Source organism: Dama dama, chromosome 23 (genome assembly GCF_033118175.1).
Source record: "Dama dama isolate Ldn47 chromosome 23, ASM3311817v1, whole genome shotgun sequence".
Taxonomy (NCBI): domain Eukaryota; kingdom Metazoa; phylum Chordata; class Mammalia; order Artiodactyla; family Cervidae; genus Dama; species Dama dama.
In genome coordinates, this window is record NC_083703.1 from 43,705,104 (window position 1) to 43,724,184 (window position 19,081).

General features: G+C 41.7%; 1 protein-coding gene across 1 annotated transcript; it reads left to right on the top strand.

Moving 5' to 3' along the window:
* The first annotated feature begins 4,392 nt into the window (after window positions 1-4,392).
* LOC133044370 (prostaglandin F synthase 1-like) lies at window positions 4,393-16,196 on the top strand. The gene is made up of 9 exons (XM_061125764.1): window positions 4,393-4,476; window positions 6,721-6,888; window positions 7,162-7,278; window positions 8,953-9,030; window positions 9,450-9,572; window positions 11,439-11,548; window positions 12,417-12,582; window positions 15,589-15,671; window positions 16,147-16,196. Exons 1-9 carry the CDS (start codon window positions 4,393-4,395, stop codon window positions 16,187-16,189), a joined length of 972 nt encoding a protein of 323 aa, XP_060981747.1. The 3' UTR covers window positions 16,190-16,196.
* The last annotated feature ends 2,885 nt before the right edge of the window (window positions 16,197-19,081 follow it).

A 19,081-nucleotide genomic window follows, 5' to 3' on the forward strand; every position in this document is an offset into this window, starting at 1 on the left:
GAGTTTCAGCTTCAGCATCAGTCCTTCCAATGAACACCCAGGACTGATCTCCTTTAGGATGGACTGGTTGGATCTCCTTGCAGTCCAAGGGACTCTCAAGAGTCTTCTCCAACACCATAGTTCAAAAGCATCAATTTTTCAGCACTCAGCTTTCCTCACAGTCCAACTCTCACATCCATACATGACCACTGGAACAACCATAGCCTTGACCAGACGGACCTTTGCTGGCAAAGTAATGTCTCTGCTTTCTAATACTCTGTCTAGGTTGGTCATAACTTTCCTTCCAAGGAGTAAGTGTCTTTTAATTTCATGGCTGCAATCACCATCTGCAGTGATTTTGGAGCTCCTCAAAATAAAGTCTGACACTGTTTCCCCACCTATTTGCCATGAAGTGATGGGACCAGATGCCATGATCTTAGTTTTCTGAATGTCGAGCTTTAAGCCAACTTTTTCCACTCTCCTCTTTCACTTTCATCAAGAGGCTTTTTAGTTCCTCTTCACTTTCTGCCATAAGGGTGGTGTCATCTGCATAGCTGAGGTTATTGATATTTCTCCCGGCAATCTTGATTCCAGCTTGTGCTTCTTCCAGCCCAGCATTTCTCATGATGTACTCTGCATATAAGTTAAATAAGCAGGGTGACAATATACAGCCTTGACTGTATACTCCTTTTCCTATTTGGAACCAGTCTGTTGTTCTATGTCCAGTTCTAACTGTTACTTCCTGACATGCATACAGGTTTCTCAAGAGGCAGGTCAGGTGGTCTGGTATTCCCGTCTCTTTCAGAATTTCCCACAGTTTATTGTGATTCACACAGTTGAAGGCTTTCGCATAGTCAATAAAGCAGAAATAGATGTTTTTCTGGAACTCTCTTGCTTTTTCGATGATCCAGCTGATGTTGGCTATTTGATCTCTGCTTCCTCTGCCTTTTCTAAAACCAGCTTGAACATCTGGAAGTTCATGGTTCACGTTGCTGAAACCTGGCTTGGAGAATTTTGAGCATTACTTTACTAGCTTGTGAGAAAAGTGCAATTGTGCGGTAGTTTGAGCATTCTTTGGGATTGCCTTTCTTTGGGATTGGAATGAAAACTGACTTTTTCCAGGCCTGTGGCCACTGCTGAATTTTCCAAATTTGCTGGCATATTGAGGGCAGCACTTTCACAGCATCATTTTTCAGGATGTGAAATAGCTTAACTGGAATTCCATCACATCCACTAGCTTTGTTTGTAGTGATGCTTTCTAAGGCCCACACATTCCAGGATGTCTGGCTCTAGGTGAGTGATCACACCATTGTGATTATCTAGGTCATGAAGATCTTTTTTGTAAAGTTCTTCTGTGTATTCTTGCCACCTCTTCTTAATATCTTCTGCTTCTGTAGGTCCATACTATTTCTGTCCTTTATCGAACCCATCTTTGCACAAAATGTTCCCTTGGTATCTCTAATTTTCTTGAAGAGTCTCTAGTCTTTCCCATTCTGTCGTTTTCCTCTATTTCTTTGCATTGATCACTGAGGAAGGCTTTCTTGTCTCTCCTGGATGTTCTTTGTTTCTTTGTTTTTTTCCATTTATTTTTATTGGTTGGAGGCTATTTACTTTACAATACTGTAGTGGTTTTTGCCATACATTGACATGAATCAGCCATGAATTTACATGTGTTCCCCATCCCGATTCCCCCCTCCTGCCTCCCTCCCTACCCCATCCCTCTGGGGCTTCCCAGTGCACCAGCCCTGAGCACTTGTCTCATGCATCCAACCTGGGCTGGTGATCTGTTTCACCCTTGATGATATACATGTTTCGATGCTGTTCTCTCAGAACATCCCACCCTTGCCTTCTCCCACAAAGTCCAAAAGTCTATTCTGTACATCTGTGTCTCTTTTTCTGTTTTGCATATAGGGTTATCATTGCCATCTTTTTAATTTCCATATATATGCGTTAGTATACTGTATTGATCTTTATCTTTCTGGCTTACTTCCCTCTGTATAATGGGCTCCGATTTCATCCATCTCATTAGAACTGATTCAAATGAATTCTTTTTAATGGCTGAGTAATATTCCATGGTGTATATGTACCACAGCTTCCTTATCCATTCGTCTGCTGATGGGCATCTAGACTGCTTCCATGTCCTGGCTATTATAAACAGTGCTGCGATGAGCATTGGGGTGTATGTGTCTCTTTCAGATCTGTTTTCCTCAGTGTGTATGCCCAGGAGTGGGATTGCTGGGTCATATGGCAGTTCTATTTCCAGTTTTTTAAGGACTCTCCACACTGTTCTCCATAGCGGCTGTACTAGTTTGCATTCCCACCAACAGTGTAAGAGGGTTCCCTTTTCTCCACACCCTCTCCAGCATTTATTGCTTGTAGACTTTTGGATAGCAGCCATCCTGACTGTCGTGTAATGGTACCTCATTGCGGTTTTGATTTGCATGTCTCTAATAATGAGTGATTTTGAGCATCTTTTCATGTGTTTGTTAGCCATCTGTATGTCTTCTTTGGAGAAATGTCTGTTTAGTTCTTTGACCCGTTTTTTGACTGGGTCATTTATTTTTTCTGGAATTGAGCTGTAGTAGTTGAACTCTGCATTCAAATGGGAATATCTTTCCTTTTCTCCTTTGCTTTTTGCTTCTCTTCTTTTCACAGCTATTTGTAAGGCTTTCTCAGACAACCATTTTGCCTTTTTGCATTTCTTTTCCATGGGGATAGTCTTGATCCCTGTCTCCTGTACAATGTCATGAACCTCAATTCATAGTTCATCAGGCTCTCTGTCTATCAAATCAAGTCTCTTAAATTTATTTCTCACTTCCACTGTATAGTCATAAGGGATTTGATTGAATGCCTTACTATGCCCCAAATCCACACCCCTGTTCTATCAGGGTTTTACATGGTCTTGTGTTTGTTTCCACCCTTACTCCCTGGTCCTGGCCCCATATTTATCTAGTCCCCCCTGCAGGTGTAATGAGCCACTCCAGCTGCCCTTCAGTTCAAACTCAGAGTTAAGTGAAATGGACACCAGTTTCCAGGCAAGCTCCAAGTAGGGGAGAATATTGCACACAAGGATTTCTGCGATGAGTCTGCTTTGAGGGAGGCAGCAGGGTGCTGAGCTGCCATACTTTACAGATCAAGATGGCTCCACTCAAGTTAGGGGAGAGGTGAGTCTGAATAAAAACATACAGAAATGTCCTTCCAGTCTTTTGAATCTTCCCTCGTTGTGTGTACACTTTGTTGCTATAGATTTTTTTTTTTTTTACTATTTCCCAGAACTCCTACAACATTTTTCAGTTGCTTTCTCTCCATACTTCCCTTTTCAAGGGAGACTTCATTCCTCCAAGCTCACTATTTTGCTGACATCACTCTATGTGTTAAATTGAATTTCCCTTCACAATATCTGCTTGTACCAGTGCATCATGATTTCCCTTACTCTTCCCAAGTTTGTTGTAATTTCAGTTGTTTATAGGTTTTTCTTGTTAGCATGTTTAGCATGATAATAAAATATGTAAAATATATAATGATTACATAATAAGAGTACTCTAAAACGTTATGCAACTCAGTACAAGGTATAAACACTCAAGAGTCTGTTTGAACCTGCATGTGATATCTAAAATTATTAATGATTAATGCCAAGAAACATTTTGCCAACATGTCTGGTTTTGGTATCCTTTTCAGAATTTCACCCTAGTCAAGTCTATAAGGGTTTCTCCAGTGGCCCAGTGGTAAGAATTCACCTGCCAATGTAAGTGACACAAGAGACTTGAGTTGGATCCCTGGATCAGGAAGATACTGTGGTGTAGGAAATGGCAACCGACTCCAATATTCTAGCCCAGTAATTCCATGAACTGTGGAGCCTGGTGGGGTATAGTCCCTGGGGTTGTAAAAGAGTTGGACATGACTTACTGACTATACCTCTACCACCATAGGTGTTTAAAGCAAAATAATTTTGCTGCTGGAAAATTTAAAAAGGCAAATTTGGTTTGTTTCACATTTTGATTCTCTATTAAGAGATTTTGGAAAATGCTTAATAATCAACACTTTTTAATTGTGTGATTAGTGTGCCATTCTGTACTATGAAATAGTTGTTTCAATTGATGTTTGATCAAAAGTGGGCTTCACAATTAGAAAAGTAAAATGACTGGTATGTGGAGGTTTCTGTGTAATATTTGGGCAATAATTGTTTGGCACATTTCACCATTACATAACTGAAGTTATTCTGATTAAAAAAAAAAAACTACCAATGTAACTGGCTTCAATTCTCTTCCTATTCTATGGGCATTGGTTTAATCCTCTCCTCCTCCAATGTACCTGCTAACATTGGACAGTCAGGTGGGGCGTTAACTTCCTGTTATTTATAACCTTGGAGGCAGAAGAAAAGATCAGTCTGCTTATTCAGAGGTGAAACAGGCAATGGATCCCAAAGGCCAGAGAGTGAAGCTTAATGATGGCCACTTCATTCCTGTCCTGGGATTTGGCACTGCTGAAAGAAAAGAGGTAACAGAGGTGGTTTGAGGTTGAGATATAAATAGTAGTGGATGTAACATGAGTGGAAGGGACTTGGATTGTCAAGCACTGGGCTCCTGGCTAGCTTCTCTAGCCACTAACCAGGCTAGAACCATGCCCTGTGAAAGGGGAGAGAGCATCCAGTTTTCACTCTGCATCAGGGTCTGAGGCTGAGCTCACCTGCAGATTACTCTGGTTCCCCCTGCCCCCTGCCCCAGTTTCTGTCTCTTTCCCAGCTTGGTAGAAGAGGTGAGATTCGGCTGTCAAGATCACTGACTGTCAACTGCTTTGCTTTGAGGGCGATTGCAATGGCTGGGGTTCTCTTTGTAATTCATTAGTTTCAGAACTCTTATCTGCTTCAAAAAAGATGTGACCCAGAGAAGTATTTGAGGTGGAAGGTCCTAAGGATGAGGTGAATAGGAAAGAGTGGAGAGAACTGCTTTTCTACTGTGGGGTGCCTGGTAGGTGCCAGGCAAGACACTCCAGCTAAGTTTTGCCTTGTACTTTGGTTGCTCCTTGGAAACTTCTTCTAATGGAAAATATAGTGTTATTTGAGGGGATAAACTACCATCTTACAGGCAAGGTTGTGTAATGTATTCTTGGGTGTTGTAATGTCTTTTTATTAAAGTGTAGTTTTCAGTGCTTGGACAGAAAAGGGACTAGCAGACAAGTACCTAGACCTGAAGCCAGAAAGTTTACTGTCCATCTTGTCTTTAGAGAATGTGGTTGTGACAAGGTCTGATCCTGAAACTTTGCATCTCACTTTTATCATTTGGAGAACAGAAGGAAATATTCAGAGGCATTTTGGAAAGAGAAGACAGGATTTTGTAGTGCAAAGTAGGGTGTGGGGAGTAAAGTGTCCAGGCTAGTACTGAAGCTCACTGGTCCTTTCCTCAGTACATCCCTGAATGCCCAAGTGTTTCAGAAAGACTGGACTGCACCCAACAGAGGGTGGTTACACCAATTATCTATCTCCTTGAAGTAGAAAAGATTCTGACACATGAAAAATTATGGAATATTATTCAGCATTAAAAAAAGTTAATCCTGCCATTTGAAACCACACAGGTGAACTGGGAGAACTTTAACTAAGTGAAGTAAGCCAGAAATAAAAGGACAAATACTACTTGATGTTTTTGTGAAAAGTGAAAGTGAAGTCGCTCAGTCGTGTCCGACTCTTTGCTACCCCATGGATTGTAGCCTACAAGACTCCTCTGTCCATGGGATTTTCTAGGCAAGAACACTGGAGTGGGTTGCCGTTTCCTTCTCCAGGAGATCTTCTTGACCCAGGGATCAAACCTGGGTCTCCCTTATTGTGGGCAGATGCTTTACCGTCTGAGCTACCAAGGAAGTCTCTTTATAGGTGGAATCTAAAATAGTGGAACTTATAGAAACAGAGAGTAGAGAAATGGAGACCAGAAGCTGAAGACAAATCTGTGAAAAATGGAAAGATGTTTGTCAACAGTCTATACTTTCAGTGATAAGATGAATAAGTTGGTGACCTGATGCACAGAACCGTGACTATAGTTATAAATAATGGTTGATACCCTGAGATTTTGTAGAGACTAGATCTTAAGTTTTCTTACAAACTCCATAAAGTAAGGTAAGTGAAATGAGTGATCTGCTAACTGGCTTGTTTTTGGTGATCATCAACAATGGATCCTTATATGAGAACTTAACTTTGTATACCTTGAATAGATACAGTTTACATTTGGTGTATTCCACATAGCTTCACTGGTAAACAGTGGTCTTAGAAGCTTTCACCTTGCTTCTTAATGCTTTTTGTTATTGTTGTTGTTCAATCACTAAGTCATGTCTGACTCTTTGTGATCCTATGGATTGCAACAGGCCAGGCTCCCTGTCTCACACTATCTCCTGTAGTTTAATGTCTTTACCATATACCGTATACCTTTGTTGATTTTACTGCAAGAATCTTATAGTACAAATAATATTCATGACTACAACTTTATGCTGAGTCCTTTGGGTCCACTGAAACTGGAGGTGGGCTTCAGGTCCTCTGATGCCTGTGATTGACCACAGATCATTAGGGATGTGAGGGTTACTGTGTGTATTTAAAATCTGACCAAGAATGTTCAGGGAAACTGTCCAGGGTTCAGCACCACACATACAGATCTAATCAAAGACATGAAGAAAAGTTGAATCTTTGGAAAATCAAAGCTTGTGCTAACAATCTCTTAATCATGTGGATGTTCAAATTCTGCCTTGTTGCTCATGTAGGTTCCTAAGAGTGAAGCTCTGGAAGTCACCAAATTCGCTATAGAGGTTGGGTTCCGCCATGTTGACAGTGCTCATTTGTATCAAAATGAGGAGCAGGTTGGCCAGGCCATTCGAAGCAAGATTGCAGATGGCACTGTGAAGAGAGAAGACATATTCTACACTTCAAAGGTATTGTGTGTTGTGTGTGTGAATATATGGGCTACTGAGTGTGCCCAGGTGACTAATACATAATAGTATCATTTGTTTGGTGAAGAGTTGATTGGTGAACTATGATTTTTGGTATGTTCTTAAGGTATTAGAAATCCTTGGTGTTCAGTGGTTAAGAGTTGGCACATTACCATCATTGGTAAAGGAAGTAATATCCGACAAGCCACAAGGGAAGATCAAAAGAAAATTTCATAAATTATTATTAATAAAATTTCTATTCTTTAATATTTTCAGCTTTGGTGCACCTTTCTTCGGCCAGAGCTGGTCAGACCAGCCTTGGAAAAGTCACTGAAAAATCTTCAACTGGACTATGTCGATCTCTATATTATTCATTTTCCACTGGCTATGAAGGTTGGAAATCTGTGTGATTACATCAATATTATATCTTGTGTTAGAATGTGTGTCAACTTGCATGGATGGTTGAATTAAGATTTTTCTTGGTAGATTGAAGGGATGATTATGCTAGAGTTCAGTTCAATTCAGTCGCTCAGTCGTGTCCGACTCTTTGTGACTCCATGAATCGCAGCACGCCAGGCCTCCCTGTCCATCACCAACTCACGGAGGCTACTCAAGCTCATGCCCATCGAGTTGGTGATGCCATCCAGCCATCTCATCCTCTGTGGTCCCCTTCTCCTCCTGCCCCCAACCCCCCCATCCCCCAGCATCAGGGTCTTTTCCAATGAGTCAGCTCTTCACTAGAGTAGAATCCCCCAAATAATCATTTGTGGTCATCTATTTACCGAGTTTCTTTGAATCTGTTACATGCCTCCCAGACAAAGGAGTTAATAATCTGAGAGTCTCTGCCTGAAAAACTTGAGGAAGTAGAAATAGGTGAGTTCTGCACACAGTCTTGGTTATGACTCCTGAGTGTCTGGGGATTTCATGAACCAAGAGTTTGGTGCAGCCGTGGTGAGCATGACACTGCCTTACATTGAACATGATGAGTTTATCTTGTCTTTCATCCTTTTAAATTGAGCAGATTTGGTGGTGTTCCCTCTTGGGTGAATCTAAACCTTGTACCTTTATAGGGAATTGGGAGACATAGTCTACAATCCTGCCTGACTTTACAAAGAGATTTGTAGACCACACTTAGTCATTAAGAATGTTTACTTAGAACTCAAATAGGGGCACTGTATCAACCTAGAGGGGTGGGATTTGGAGGGAGATGGGAAGGAGGTTGAAAAGGGAGGAGATATATGTTTACCTATGGCTGATTCATGTTGATGTTTGACAGAAAGCAACAAAATTCTGTAAAGAAATTATGCTCCAATTAAAAAAGAAATTAAAAAGAAAGAATGGTTTACTTAGAAATTTTGATCTCAAGTTACAGAACATCAACTCAAGCCATCTAATGCAAAATAACTAAGTGGACAATGTAGGCTGCAAGTCTCAGACACAGAGAAATTTGAGGATTTGCAGGACTCTTCAGAAATGTCTTCTTTTTCTATCCCTTACCATGGCATTACTATATTTTTATTGAACATTTTCCATTGGTGGCATATATAATTTTGGGGGCATTTCAAGGCTCTGGGTCTTGAATATTTGAGAGCATGTCTGGATCTTCCACATTCCATATAAACCTAACGAGAGCCTTGCTGGTTTACATGCCTGCTCTAGGGCATCTGATGCTCGAAGGGAAAAGGAAATCTGATATCTAGCCCAGATGTAGCTTGCAAATTTTATTCTGGAAATTATGGCATGGAACTTACTGCCATTCTCAGACCAGAGACATTTCAAGAGAGGCAAGTACAGGAAACAGACAAAATTCACAGAAGTCACTGGAAGTCCGTTTTAGGACATAGAAAAATTGTATTTTTTGTAACACATAATAAGTGTAAGACAGTAAAATAAGCCTCCCTCTTATAGAAATTTCTTACAACTCCATACACAAATCACCTTACAAATATTAGTATGTAGAAAGTTGTAAACCTACCTTGTGGAGATTTAATTCCTGGTGCCTTGCAGCCTGGCTAATTGTGGAGAAATTATTTGGTCACATCCCTAATATTCTTGCTTCTGTTCCAGCCAGGGGAGAAATTTTTTCCAAAAGATGAAAATGGAAAACTGATAGTTGACTCGGTGGATCTCTGTCACACATGGGAGGTGAGTCCAGGGAGGAGAGAACCAGTGGAGGAGCCAGGAGAGGGGGAACCTCCTTCATTTCTTCTACCTGTGAGAATGGGCTGTGGACCATCTGACTCAGCAGTTCATGAATCTAAGGGCTGGGATGCTGGGGTTGTGGGGAAGAAACCATTGCTGAAATGTTTACATAGAGGAATGAAATGGAGAATTTTGGACAATGAAGACAATGCGTTTTTCTTTCCATGTGATATGTCTTCTTCAGTTTTTTTTTTATGGAGGAAATGGTAATTCTTCAATTTACATGTTGACTTTCTTCTGTTTTTTCCTCTTGATGCTCAATGTTAATTCTTGAACATGACCATGTTTATTGATTTTTTTCAGCATGTATTTTTGTTCTATTGCCCGTTCCAAGTGACTGCTCACCACCCCTTCTTCCCCAGGCCCTGGAGAAGTGTAAGGACGCAGGGTTGACCAAGTCCATCGGGGTGTCCAACTTCAACCACAAGCAGCTGGAGAAGATCCTGAACAAGCCAGGGCTCAAGTACAAGCCCGTCTGCAACCAGGTGAGCAACTCAGCTCCTGTCCCTCCTGCTCTTCAGGCCCTCCTTCTAGCACTGGAGCCAAACATCTGTCTATCCTCCCCTCCTGTTCATCCAACCTTTGTGGACAGAGGACTCTAGAGAACAGAATCTCTATCTGGATGGTGTGAATAGAACCCAAAATAGTATCTCTATGTAGTCTGGATGGAAAAGGTGGGGGAGGGCATCCTGATGAATTGTAGGTAGAACCTAGAACTAGAGGTAGGAGGTGTTTCCCTGAGATTAAAGGATGACAAGATTGGATGGGAAAGTCCCCTGAAATGAACTGTGTACAGGAAGGAAGCAATGAAAACATAGAATGAAAAGTAAATTAATAAATTAACAAATCAGCTGAGATGGGTGATAAGGGTTTGTGTGGGGTTCTGATGGCTGAATCCTTAGTCTTGTTGTCTCAGCATTTATGAGTCTCAACAGGGAGCACAGAACAGAAAAATGTGCTGGTGATGATGAAAGTCATCCATGTTACAGGGTGAAGTTAAAGGCTCGTGAAGACGCTAACAGAAGATAAAACATTTACCTGGGAATATCTATTCAAATATAGAGTATCCCTTTTGATCACTCAGTCTTGGACTGGTTCTCCCATCTATGGTTTGTCATAAAATTAACTGTATAAACACACTTTTCTCTATTTCTCTCTAGATGTTAATATTTCCAGTTTACATTTAATATTGCAATCTTTCCTTTCAGTTCAGTTCAGTCACTCAGTCATGTTCAACTCTTTGTGACCCCATGAACAGCAGCACGCCAAGCCTCCCTGTCCATCACCAACTCCCGGAGTCCACCCAAACCCATGTCCATTGAGTCAGTGATGCCATCCAATCATCTCATCCTCTGTTGTCCCTTTCTCCTCCTGCCCTCAATCTTTCCCAGCAACAGGGTCTTTTCAAATGAGCAGCTCTTTGCTGACTTTGGGTGGCCAAAGTATTGGAGTTTCAGCTTCAACATCAGTCCTTCCAATGAACACCCAGGACTGATCTCCTTTAGAATGGACTGGTTGGATCTCTTTGCAGTCCAAGGGACTCTCAAGAGTCTTCTCCAACACCACAGTTCAAAAGCATCAGTTCTTTGGTGCTCAATTTTCTTTATAGTCCAACTCTCACATCCATACATGACCACTGGAAAGACCATAGCCTTGACTAGACAACCTCTGTTGAAAAAGTAATGTCTCCACTTTTTAATATGCTGTCTAGGTTGGTTATAACTTTCCTTCCAAGGAGTAAGCATCTTTTAATTTTATGGCTGTAATCACCATCTGCAGTTGTTTTGGAGTCCCCCAAGATAAAGTCAGCCACTGTTTCCTCTGTTTCCCCATCTATTTGCCGTGAAGTGATGGGACCAGATGCCATGATCTTAGTTTTCTGAATGTTGAGTTTTAAGCCAACTTTTTCACTCTCCTTCTTTCACTTTCATCAAGAGGCTCTTAAGTTCTTCCTCACTTTCTGCCATAAGGGTGGTGTCATCTGCATAGCTGAGGTTATTGATATTTCTCCCGGCAAGCTTTATTCCAGCTTGTGCTTCCTCCAGCCCAGCATTTCTCATGATGTACTCTGCATGTAAGTTAAATAAGCAGGGTGACAATATACAGCCTTGACGTTCTCCTTTTCCTATTTGAAACCAGTCTGTTGTTCCATGTCCAGTTCTAACTGTTGCTTCCTAACCTGCATACAGGTTTCTCAAGAGGCAGGTCTGGTGGTCTGGTGTTCCCATCTCTTTCAAAATTTTCCACAGTTTATCTTTCCTGTAGGCACTTAAAACTTTTTAATCTTTCTCTGTCATATTAATATTACCTTTCCAAATAATCTGACACTCTTCTCTGTTGACATTCTACAGGTGGAATGTCACCCTTATCTCAATCAGAGCAAACTGTTGGATTTCTGCAAGTCACATGATATTGTTCTTGTTGCCTTCGGTGCTCTGGGATCCCAACGAATAAAAGGATGGTACTGAATCCTATTGAAGACAAGTGGGAGTTTCCCTAAAATTCAATTTTTGATGAGATATTTTAAAATACAGTACTCAGATAATTCTCATAAGCAGAGGGGAGAGAGGGGATGGATGGAATATTTTCTTCTAACTTCCCATCACCCAGCCATTTTTCACGCATTGTATTAGCTTGTAGACTCATCATTAACAAATGTTTTCATTAAAATGTATATATAATCTCCTAGCTAGAACCAGAGACACAAGCTTATATCATGATTTATGTAGTTATTAACTAATAACATATTTCTAAAAATAGAAATTCCAAGTCTCATTTACCTTATGCCTAAAATTGGGATAATAATATACAATTCTCAGGTCTATTATGATAGAAAAAACTAAACTTTAACCATTTTTGTAAATATCTAAAGAAGAGTAATGAGGGAATAAATGTCTCTGATTTTGAGACTACTTACTTTTTATCAATACCTTAGGAAAGTGAAATTAAAAAAAATCCCTGGTCTTTCCCTTCTGTTTCTCTGTTCATGCCCTTGATTATAGAAGAAAAACAACCTCTAAGAATTAAAGAAAAACCCCACAACTTTAGCAATCCTGGTTTCAGGTCAATAATGCATCCGAATCACCTGCAGAGCTTTGTAAACACAGAATGGGAGGTGATCCAGTTGAGATGCTGATTCAGTTTCTCTTCAGCTAAGCCATGAAATTTGTATTTCTAACAAAATCCCAGGTGATGTTGATCATGCTGGTCCATGGACCACACTTTGAGAAACACTGGTGTAGAGCGTACCTACTTGATCTGTTTGGAAAAACTACTCACGAAGTGAGTACTTAGTCTCAGCATCTCAGCATTTCTGAATTTTCTTCCAGGGTGAATACGAACCACCCCGTTCTCTTGGAGGACCCAGTTCTCTGTGCCATTGCCAAAAAGCACAAGCAAACTCCTGCGCTGGTTGCCCTTCGCTACCAGATACAACGTGGGGTTGTGGTTCTGGCCAAGAGTTACAACAAGAAGCGGATCAAAGAAAACATAAAGGTGATGAGTGGGGCTGTTGGCAGAGGGGTCCTAAGGAATATCCTTCATGAGGGTCATTCTTTGTCTGTCTCTCAAGACTTTCCTTGAGACAAGATGAATTATCTGTTCTTCTCTGTGCATGAATGCCTTATGTATATTCCTGATGGTTTTCTCCTTCTACTGAGGCAACAGGAGAGATGGCTTGGCTGGAGAAGGTTCAGTTCTGTTCAGTCATTCAGTCTTGTCTGACTCTTTTCGACCCCATGGACTGCAGCACACCAGGCTTCCCTGTCCATCATCAACTCCTTGAGCTTGCTCAAAGTCATGTCCATCAAGCTGGTGATGCCATCCAATCATCTCATCCTCTATCTTACCCTATTCCTCCTGCCTTCTATCTTTTGCAGCATCAGGGTCTTTTCCAATGAGTCAGTTCTTTGCATCAGGTTGCCAAAGTATTGGAGCTTCACCTTCAGCATCAGTCCTTCCAATGAATATTCAGGACTGGTTTCCTTTAAAATTGACTGGTTTGATCTCCTTGCAGTCCAAGGGACTCTCAAGAGTCTTCTTCGACGCCACAGTTCAAAAGCATCATTTCTTTGGTGCTCAGCTTTCTTTACGGTGTACCTCTCACATCCATACATGGCTACTGGGAAAAGCACAGCTTTGACTACAGACTTTTGTCGGTAAAGTAATGTCTCTGTTTTTTAATATGCTGTCTAGGTTTGTCATAGCTTTTCTTAGAAGGAGCAAAGGTCTTTTAATTTCATGGCTGCAGTCACAATCTATAGTGATTTTGGAGCCCAAGAAAATACATTTGGACAGAAAATGGAGATTTTAGTTCCAGTGCTAGGTCTGCAATTTATCCTATCACCTTGTACAAATGATGTCTTCTTACCTTTGTTCTCAATGGATGAAATTGCATTATGTGATTATTTTAAGCCTTTTGGACTTTTTTTTTTTTTTTTAACAAAAAGCCACAGATTTGGTGTCTTAGAAACAATGAAAATTTGTTTCTCACATTTCTGAAACTGGAGGTCTGAGGTCAGGGTGCCTGTATGGTCATGTGATGGCCCCTCCTCTAGGTCATAAGGTTCTCCTTGTATCTTAACATGGTTGAGGGGCAACAGAGTTCTCCCAAGTTTCTTAGATGACTGTGATATTGTTGAAATCTCATTCACTAAGGCTCCATCATCATGACCTAATCACCCATGAATGGCTCCATTTCTAACACCATCCATATGTGAATTTTGGGGCATGAAAATTATGGCAGCAATCTTTCATCTCCAAACCATCGTGGTTTTGTTTTGCATTTTCCTGAATACTAATAAGGTTTCATCTTCATATATTTAACCTTCTTGAGTTTCTGTCTTTGTGAAGTTCCTCTTCAAGACTTTGTCCACTTTTGCATGATGTCTCTCATTTGTTTTCTGTGTAAGAGACCATTACTCTACCCTTAGGCATAAGTGTATAGAAAACTCTCCCCAGTTTTAAGATTTAATGCAGAGATCAGTTATGCATCTCTTGATTCTGTGGTTTGAGTTTCCACCTGCACTCAGCTCAACTGTTGTCCTCTTGGCTGGGCTCCCTAATGCATTTGCAGTTCAGTGCAGAGCAGTTTGGCAGTTCTTCTGTAGCAGGAGGATATGACTCTTCTTAGAGGAGCCTGCACAGCTTTCCATGCAGTTTTTTATATATATTTGGCTAGACTGTGGTCAACTAACTTGATTTTCATCTCAGGATAGCGCTGTGATTTCAAGCCAGGGAGTGGGAAAAAATCCATGTCATTATCTCAGCTCAGAACTAAGTCACCACAGCTTGCAAATTTCAGTCTCACTGCAAGTTACAGGTCAGCCCATGTCAAGAGTCAGGTGCATGGGCCCTTGGAAAATTTGTTTTTCTGTTTCCATTCAAATTTGATTCAAAAATACACCTGAAACTGATTTTCTAATGTGATATAAAAATGATTGCCTATATGTTTGTTGAAATATATTTAATAGATTTTCATCATCAACTCTGTCATATAACAAGTGTCCATAAGTATATTTGTGGCCCTTCTCTTCTATTTAACTATTCAGTTTTCTGTTCTGTGTTTTTAAAATGGAAAATAAATGTTCTTTCTCAGAATGGTACATTTGTTTTTAAGGATGTCTTGACTGCTCTTGACTAGCTGTTCTTTTACTTAAAATTTAGTATCACTTTACTGATTTCCACAAAGGAATCTGTGTTTAAGTCATGTTCATGTCACACTGAATCACTCTGGAAAATGTATTTCTTTAGAAAGTTGAGCTTTTTTTTTTTCTTGACTGTGATGTGAATTTTTAATAATTTATTGTTCTTTAATGTTTTAAACACTTTTCATTCATAACTGTTTACACTAAAGCATTAGTTGCTTTAGTTGTGTCTGACTCTTTGTGACCCCATGGGCTGTAGCCTGCCAGGCTCCTCTGTCCATGCGATTCTCCAGGCAAGAATGCTGGAGTGGGTTGTCATTTCCTTCTCCAGGACATTTTCCCAACACTGGGATCTCCTCCACTAAGGCATTGATGTATAGGTTTCCTTAGATTTACTCATAGATAATGAGCAAGTTTCATAACATATTCCTGAACAGGATTGCAAGGGGGCATTTCCTTCCCACACTGCTTCAGCTGAATGCTGTCACCCTTAGGGCGTGTTGGGGAGAGGCAAACAGTCTAATGTTAGCTCAGGTTCAGTATCAAATCAGGAGTGTCTAAAGCAGTGTGTTTGGAAAAAGCAGGTTTTAGTTTGTTTTCTGTCACAAGTGATTCACTCAGAAAGATAAGGGACTGATGCACTGTAATGTTTGTGAGGTGGACAGAGAAGGAGAGGGTGTAGGAAGGAGAGGTGAGAACTCAGCAGAGGTGCCCAGGTTGTTCTCCTGTAAGCTGAGGACACACATGGCTTTCCTGCCCCCTCTTCTTGTCTCCATCCAGCTGGAAAGTCCTCCAGTCCCCAGGGGGAGGTCAGCTCCTTCTGGGAGAGATTAATGTGATTGTTCCTTCCTTCCAGGTGTTTGACTTTGAATTGAGTCCGGATGACATGAAAGCAATTGATGGCCTCAACAGAAATATAAGATACTATGAATTTCTTATGTAAGTGACTGTTTCACATACACAGTTTTTTGTTTTTTTTTTGTCACAGGCAGGTGAGCAGGGAAACTAAGCTTTTAAAAAGCTTAATTCTTGGAAGACAGTCTTGATTTCTAGTGTAGGAGTCAGCCAGATACTTCCTGCAGACCTCAAACCAGATTTCCTCCAGAGCTCCATCCTTGATCAACAGAAATGTGATTGGGGCCCAGGACAGCCCATCAGTAAAACTCCCACAGTTGACATTGAGGTGAATGAATTCACTAGTTTGTTCCCCTTAACCTTGTGCCTGGTGTACCTCCTCTCAGAGCCCAGGGAGCCAGGAAACACAAAGGGCACAATGCCTGCAGCCGATTATTCTTTCAGTGACCAGTGAACATGTTTAATTGTTAATTCTATTTATGTCAGGGGAATATATTAATTAAGATGGTGTTATAATGATGTCAGGTTTCATAAATGAATCCATCTCTTTGTCTTCCAGTGGTGTCAGTTACCCTGAGTATCCATTCTCTGAAGAATATTGACTCTCAGCTCTCACTGTGGTTCTTCCATAACTTGTTACTTCTAGAGTGGTGAAGAAAATTTTTGTGCCTGAAGGAGAAGTTTAAATCAAGTGTCTGAACTTCTGAAACCATGCCTTTCCTTTTAAAAATAAACAGTTTATGAAACAGCATAGACTTCAAAGTAAGAATACTCTTTCTTCCTGATGATTGAAATAATACATATGTATGACAGAATATTTAGATAGAGAAGGGACAGGATGGGCAATGATGATCAGCTGTGTTTACCCATTGGATAACAGTTACCTTTGATGCGTTTACCTTGTGATTTTCTTAGACAAATATGTGCGTTTGTTTACTTACAAAGATAAATAAACTTCAATCTACAGGTTGTATACTTCTCTTGAAACATAGCCTAAGTATCCTGGTGAGCTAAAAATATGAGTTAAAAAATCCAATATTATATTTTTCTTCCTGTATAGTAAGCAGCACATCTTACCCATTTATGTAATTTCTTGTTTGTCTGCCCATGCTCAGCATATTGATGAATCCTTACATATTTTGAGTTTATTCATTGGTCATTCAGGAAAACTTTATTGACCATTCTTTAGTAAGAAATTGTTATATCAATAAATGTCAATAAGTGAAATGAGAAATGTCTTGAGTCTTGTGGAGAATGAGACTGTGAATGATATCAGGAGAATTTAGCTGTTAGAAATGGGTAAGTGTCTGTTGAGATAATTCTGCACAATCTCTCCCGTTTCCTCTGTACATCTTTTAGGCAGAGACACCAAATCCCCTTCACCTCACATACCTTTTCAAACAGGCTTGCTTTTACAAACAGCCTTGAAAATAAAGATAGTGGCTCCCTGCATTTCTCTGGAATAGTAAACACTTACTCCAGGAAGGAAGAATATTCATGGAACATTTAAAGGCCAGCAAGTTGGCTGATGTGGGTGGATTTAGTGAGTTGGGGAGACAGGAGCTGAAGACAACTCAGAGAGCTGGTGGGGCAGGGGGTCCTTGTCACACAGGCTTTTAAAGAACTTTACTATGAGGGAAATGGAGAAGGATATTTCCAGAACACTGCTCCTTGGACTCCTCTCTGATAGCCAATGACCATCCTGGCCTGTCCAGACGTCCTGCTGGTCTGATACAACTCTGTATCCCCCACTACCCACTCTGCCCAGCACATGTGGCCCTCGCCCCAGGGAGAGTGAACTGGATCCAGAGGCACTGAGGGGGGCATCTCTGGGCTGGGGGCATATGGGCTGCCCAGTAAATCGGCCAAGTCCTGGGCAGCGTCCGGTGACCCCTTCAATCTGTTCCAGGAGCAGAAGCGGGTGCATGTCTCAGGAGAGGAGTCAGGTTCCGGAGCCTCCTGTGGGTCCCTCTGGGTTCACAGCAGCTGCGGAGTTGTGACCTCCCGGGGTCGTCCCAGGGCTGCGGTGCCCAGTGCATGATGTGCACGGGTCTCTGCAGTGAGGACCTCCAATTCCCTGTCCCCCCTCCTCATCTGGGGCCCTCCTGTGAACTCAGTCCTGATCTGATGGCTTCTCTTCCCTTCCCACCCAGCTCCATGGGGATGGTTCTTTACAGCCTTGGTGGAGGGGGCTTCCTGCTGGTGTCGTGTGTTTTCAGATGTGACCCTGATATGCTCCTGGCGGGGGTGGGGGTGATCTCAGCGTCAGCTTGCCCACCTGAAGCTCCTCCCCAGGACAGTGTGTGACACTCACTATGCACTAAATGTGGCTCCTGTGACAGTTCTGGAAGAGTCGGTGCCAATTTCTTTTATTTCTTTCATGGATCAGACTTCTTAGGTAGGGCAGGGGTAAAGAATCTGCCCCCCAATGCAGTTGATGTGGGTTGGATCCCTGATCCAGGAAGATCCTCTGGCAAAGGAAATGGCAGCCCACTCCAGTATTCTTGCCTGCAGAATCCCATAGACAGAGAAACCTGTGGGGCTACCATCCATGGGGTCACAAAAGAAGGGTCTTGACTTAGCAACTAAGCAGTAACAAAAACAGTTTCTTGACTCATGGTTTTCTCTTTCTTTTTTCCTCTGTCTCTTTTTTAGCTTTCTTTTTTCACGTTTCTTTATTGTATGTCTTTTCTCTCTCTTCCTCTGTGTGTTCATGACTGGGTACTTGAACAACCACAGCATACCCACTGTTTGCCCATTTGTACCACATCCTGATTGTCCTTCCCTAGCAGGTGTGACATGTGCCCGGTCCTGGGGTCAGCCCAACAGGAAACTAATGGCAACTCAGTTCATTTCTGAGTCACAACTTACCTGACCCCTGAGTGGCTCTGGTTCTGGGGAATTTATGACTGTTTTTGAGTGCCCTGTGTGTGTGTGTGTGTGTGTTAGTCGTGCAGATATGTCCAACTCTTTGCAACTCCATGGACTGTAACCCGCCAGGTTTCTCTGTCCATGGAATTCTCCAGGCAGAATACTGGAGTGGGTTGCTATTTCCTTCTCCAGAGGAACTTCCCAACCTGGGGATTGAACCCTGGTCTCCTGCATTACAGGCAGATTATTTACTGTTTGAACTAATATCACCTTGTCTAGGAAACCACAGTATGGCACCCATCACCCTCAGACACACTCCTGCAACCTGCTTCCTCATGAGCAGTCCCAGTATGACCTAGGAATGTGTTTACAAGGCTCAGAAAGTGCAGGGAGACACACTGCCCTATCTCTGGAAGTTAAGCCTTTTGGAAAACTTGGAGGTCTCACATCTTAGAAGCTGGACAGTTCCTGATACATAGAGGCCTGAAAACACACTCTCTGTTCATGCCTTTCCTTCCTTGAAGCCCTACTGCTGCTGCTACGTCGTTTCAGTCGTGTCCGACTCTGTGCGACCCCATAGCCGGCAGCCCACCAGGTTCCCCCATCCCTGGGATTCTCCAGGC